Here is a 5800-nt window from a genome sequence, read left to right as displayed (position 1 = left end):
TTAATATTTTTGATAATTTTTGTCGCAAGTATATTTATTTTTCTATTTATTCTTCAAATATTCTGTGTTTCTAATATATATATTTTATTAAGAAATATCAACAAGTAACAACATCTAATGCCTTGGACGATTGGGAATGAAATATCATTCGCTTTAATAAAAAGATTTTTTATTTAAAAAGCATTTTTCTATAAACAATTCCAACGACTTTGAAATAATAAAATAGATGTTCCAAGATGTTCCAAGATGTTCCAGAAGTAACTTAAATTTAATATTATACTCGTCCTTTACAATACATATTCAAATTTAATAAAAATCAAAATAGTTTATAAAAATTAAGTATACGTATTTGCAAATCACTTTATATTAACGTATTCATTTTATTATACAATATTATTAAGTAAAATTTGGAAAATAAGTATATCAAAATTCCATGTAAGTACAATTTAACTAAAGAAGAATTTTTATACAAATTACATACTTAAAGTTTCTCTATTTACAATTAAAAAATATGTACCACTGGCCAACGAGTGTCTATAAACTCCACTTATCCTTAAAAGTTTTTCGTCAGTATTGCAGTTACACTTACACCTAACATGTGAAACCCTTAATTAAAATCAAACTGAATGATGATCTGTCTTTTCTGACACCTTAACGTTCGCGCTTTCATCAGCTGCGGCTACCATCGTTTTTGGAATAGTGTTCGCACCAATCGCCGCATCATCACCAAGTTGATTGCTGCTGTTTGTAAACCTGCGATTTCCAATGCCAAACTTCGATGTGTATATGTCATCTGCAGTAAGAGCAGATTCACCTCCAACGCCACGGTCGTTATTACTGCCATTAATTCCGTCACTATCAAAGCTATCGTCTTCGCCTCGTTTCAACCAAATTGGCGCTAAACGCAACATCAGAATTGCGCCCAGTGGCGCTGTGAATATTATAGCTATAACTGAAATGATAAGCACTTGGCTGGCAAGCGAAAGATTTTCCTGGTCGGAATTTAATGATCTCGCTAAGTCCAATGCAATTGGGCCCAAAGCAGCCTGTGAGACGTTAAATAAAATAAAAGAGAAAAAAATCATTTAATTATTATTATTACTAAAAGATGTTGAAAATAAAAAGCAGAAAACAAAAATTTGTCCTGTTTTAGTGGTGCTGGCAAACAATGGCAAAAGAAATTTTATTTTTAATGCCTACTTCTGGGCGTTTCAGTCGGTGTGTGCGTGTGTATGGGTAAAAGCATTGTTGGTTGTGGATAAATGAAGTGTAGATTACACGCAATGAAACTACAGGCACGCATTAAATTATTTTTAAACATTTTTTAATGATGTTATTCCCGAGCTGTCCTTCATGTCACTTCAACTGATGATTAAGTGTTTAGGCATTTTATAAACACTACAATAAATTAATTTACAACTTTTGATTTTTTAAACAATATTTATATTACTTCATATGAAGAGGATATTTTTAAATAATTTCAACTTTTTTTTTAAAGGTAGATTAAGAAATTGTCAAGGATATTTCAAAGTAATTGAAATTGTTTAATTTTCTAATAGGCTTTACAGACACAAATTATATATAAATACAGAACTTTATATTTAATTAAGTTAATCATTAGGCAAACTTTAAAGCTGTTTTGAATATTGCAATAATCATCATCAGTGGTCTCTGGAAATTTTTGAAGATTTTGTAAACCACTAACAAAGACTATATGCCAATATTCAAAACAGCTTTATAGTCAACCCAAAAATTCAATTAAAAATAAAATAATAAAATTTTATATATTTGTGAGCAAATTTCACAATAAAAATAAATAAATTGTTATTGTGACATGAAATTATGTGAACATAAATTATATATATTTAATCGAATTTATTATGAAACCACAAATTTTTTAAAAAGCATATCAACATTGTGGTTTAGACATTCAGACTATATATTACAGCTAAACGCTTTAGTAATGCAAACGTATTGGTAAGAATTATATTGTAATCACACTTAATAATAGAATTGTAAATAGAATGACTTTGCTGATAGTCTTGGTTTAATATAATCTCGAAATTTCTGGATTTGAGATCGCACTCCAGAAATACACAAAGTAGATTGTATAATAAGTTCACGAAAAAATGGATTTTTAATTGGCAAAATGAGTTTCTTCTTCAGTACAAACACAATGAACTTCATTAAACTATACCTATTCTTTTAATTTTTGTACTCCAACTCTGTTATAGTTTTTCGGAAGCCCTACGAATTACTTCATTATGGTGACTTATATGTCTTTGTAGAATGGGGACTATCTCTGCTATTCTTTAGACTATAGCGACTAAGTGATAATTATAATTCCACATTAATTGAAAATATGAATGTTAACACTATGCCTGCATGACTTTAGATGTAAACAACAACCTCCAAGATACTTCTAATATGAAATGAAACCAGTATTCAGCACAACTGAAATTTTGTTTCGAAATTTTGAATTCTTGATCAATCGTGAAATATTTGATTTTCAAAAATGAAAGCTTTCTTGCTACCGATCACACCTCAAGACAGTAAAGTATGGCACCTATGATGCTTGTTGCTTTTTATGACAGACTTGCCTCCCTTCTGAAATATTTTCACTCCCATTTAAGATGGATTTATCACAACAGTATATGTATTTAATGAGTGCAGAAAAAAACAGACAGTATATTTTCTTTTTCTGAGCATGAAACCATTCTGGAACCAAGTTGCAAAGTTTGCTGTTTATGATTTGGTTCAAAATTCCCATAAATGGTGCTTACAAAGTTACATTGGAGCCAAATCCCATCCAAAAAAAATGTTGCTGCAAAGGGTACTGACAAAGGTGCATTCGAATATGTAGCTAATGCCATACTAAATGCTTTTTAAAGCCCGACACTTCACCTAGAACATTACTTTCTGTATCTAATCAGAAAAAAAATGTTGCTCACAATGGTACTGACAGAGGTGCATTCGAAAATGTAGCTAATGCCAAACTAAAAGCTATTTAAAGCCCAAAACTTCACCTAGAACATTGGTTCCTCTACCTAATCAGTACACCAGTCCACATCTTCTACTATATCTTTCTTTTTAAATTGACAATATAACAAGATGGTATCCTATACATTCTAAGGATTTATGATATCAATGAAGTCTTTAAAACTTGTGTGATCACTTTTAAATTAATACTATTAACAGATAGATGGCGCTTCGGGTACTTTTTGAATAATTTAGAAAATTTTTGTATAATATAAACTATAAGATATTAATTTTATTACTCTAGATCGTTCATTTAAAAGCACTTTCGTTACATTAATTCACAACATTGCTTTATCCTTTTAATTGGAACATCACGTCATTCACTTACTGGGGCAAAAAATGTTGAATGAAATATTAAAAAATAATATATAAATTAATATAAAATAATAAGAAAATATTGAATGTGTCAACTTGGGGTTACCAAGTGAAGTAATATTTAATGAAAAATTAATTACATAAAAACAAGCATTTATGTTAAACATCTTGGTTGCCACTTACCATATTTTATCATTTAAAAATTATACCATTAAAATATTTTCCCCATATTTATCTTAAATTCTTATAGTTTTATTTTTAATTCTCTTTTACTAGTCATTGTCCCTTTTAATATAAAAATTCCGCGGTAATTTCTCTGCTTTTAGTTTAATTATTCATAGTATGGATGCTTCATACCAACTTCATTCAATTAAGAAAAACGCATTAAAATTGCTCGAAATTTTCTTTGTCTGCTTCATTTCATTTAATTCCATTATAAATTCTTCCTTTTTTATCCTGCTTAAATTTCTACTTAATATTTTCTCTTTTGGAAAATGTGCCTTGCCTTCTCATCTTCTTCGTCATTAAAAACACATTTAAGCAATTCCATTCATACGTGCTTAAATATGCAGGAATTGATGGTGTGTATGTCTTTTGATTTTATGTATCTCAGCTTTATTTTACATAATTTACATTTTTATCTCATGATACACATATTTCCATTTATTTCTGCCTAATGGGTATTTTTAAATTTTAATGTATTAAACTCACATTGATGCATATTTCTTATTCTTATACATTGCTTTGACTTAAGGATTCGAGTTGTTTCCTTTAAAAGGACTCCATTGAGCACAAATTAAATTATTAATAAATTATTATTCACTATATGTCTTTTGAGCATTTGTACAGCCAGGAAGCAAAGTAGGGAAGATCAGTGAACATTACTTGAAATAAAAATCATTATATTTGAAAAGCATTTTAGGAATTTATATACAAAAAATGGTTTTTGAAATAATTAAAAAATTTTCTTCTGTAACTAAAAACAGGTCCTATTGTTTGACTATGCAATTATCAGTTTCCAATAACTGTACTTGGCATCGACTATTTGTACGGGTGCTTGGGTATATTGTTTCTGACCACCATTTTTAATATAATATATCATTTTTTTCCCATATTTAGTCTGAAGGTGTAACGCCTCTTTATCCAGTTATGCTCACACACATAACATCTACATATATATTATAATATTAACTGTAGCTCTTTACTTTTTTCCAACTTTTTTTTATCTACAGTAACCTTAATAGAGCGGTTTCGAACAGTAATAAATTGCAGTAACAAAATTTTTATTATTTTTATTATTATTATTATTTTTATTATTACTATTATTTTTATTATTATTTATTAATTATTTAAATTTTTTGCTAACGATAAAACTTTTCCAAGTATTGCGAAATACCCATCATTAGTGGTCTTGAAATTATTTCTTATCTTGGGGTATAAAGTCACTGTTAACAACTAAAATTTCAAAGTTGTGAAAGACTTTAATTTTTTTTTTAGAACCAACGTACACACAAGAAAAGACTTTAGCTTAGAGATTCAACGAAAAATCACTTAGAGATTCAACGAAAAATCACTCTTCCCAACAGTAGTTTCTTCAGGCTAAGTAGGCAATTAAGAAATAAAGCACTCTAGACAAAAAAAAAATCATTAATTAACTATCATACCATCAACTATCTTCTCGATTACCAACTCAACTATCAACTATCTTTCAGCTGCTGTACAATGGTATAGTTATAGCTATAATATTTACAACGCCAGTGGAAGCAATTCTGATGTTGCGTTTAGTGCCAATTTGGTTGAAACAAGGTCAAGACGATTGCTTTGATAGTGACGGAATTACTGACAGTAATAACGACCGTGGCGCTAAAGGTGAGTCTGGAACAAGAACTAACAATACAAAAAAGAGCAATGCAGAGAACAGTATTCGTAATATCTGTAATTCTTTATATTGTATGAAATTTACCGCGACATTAATATAGTTAAAACTCAAGTGCTTCGCTGACTTAGTCATATAGTTCGCATATAATAATATGCTCTAGCTAGAAAGGTGTTTGATTGTGTACCCACTGTTGGATAACGTGTCAGAGGATGCTTGCATCTTCCGTAAAAGCACCGATTGACCTACCATAAAAATGCACCCGGTACTACCAACTGGAAATAGCAAGCCACTGATCGGGCTGGCTGACGGTAATTATTGAACGCTGCTAACAAGAACTTATATCTGTAATGCCCAAGTAACTAACTAACTAAGTAAGTTAGAATCACAGAACCTTCTTATATTAATGAAATCATAGTTAGTAGGGATATAGTCTAGTAATAATAGATTATCCAAATAATACTATTATTGGTATATTTAAAGTAAGATTTAATTTAAACGCCAGAGAATTTAATATATCTGAACGTGATTGATCTTTGTGTAATTGTTATGAAACAGAAAATATACGTC

General features: G+C 29.4%; 1 protein-coding gene across 1 annotated transcript in view; it reads right to left on the bottom strand.

The window, feature by feature from the left end:
* Nucleotides 1–384: 384 nt before the first annotated feature.
* Nucleotides 385–5800, bottom strand: part of LOC119685307 (sodium/hydrogen exchanger 9B1-like) — a 14217-nt gene continuing 8801 nt past the window's right edge. Inside the window, exon 4 of the mRNA XM_038099552.1 lies at nt 385–1046. Coding sequence (XP_037955480.1) covers nt 618–1046 — 429 coding nt within the window. The 3' untranslated portion in view covers nt 385–617. The remainder of the gene's footprint in view (nt 1047–5800) is intronic.

Source organism: Teleopsis dalmanni, chromosome 2, assembly GCF_002237135.1.
Source record: "Teleopsis dalmanni isolate 2A chromosome 2, ASM223713v2, whole genome shotgun sequence".
NCBI lineage: Eukaryota > Metazoa > Arthropoda > Insecta > Diptera > Diopsidae > Teleopsis > Teleopsis dalmanni.
This window is presented reverse-complemented; position numbering and strand designations above follow the sequence as displayed.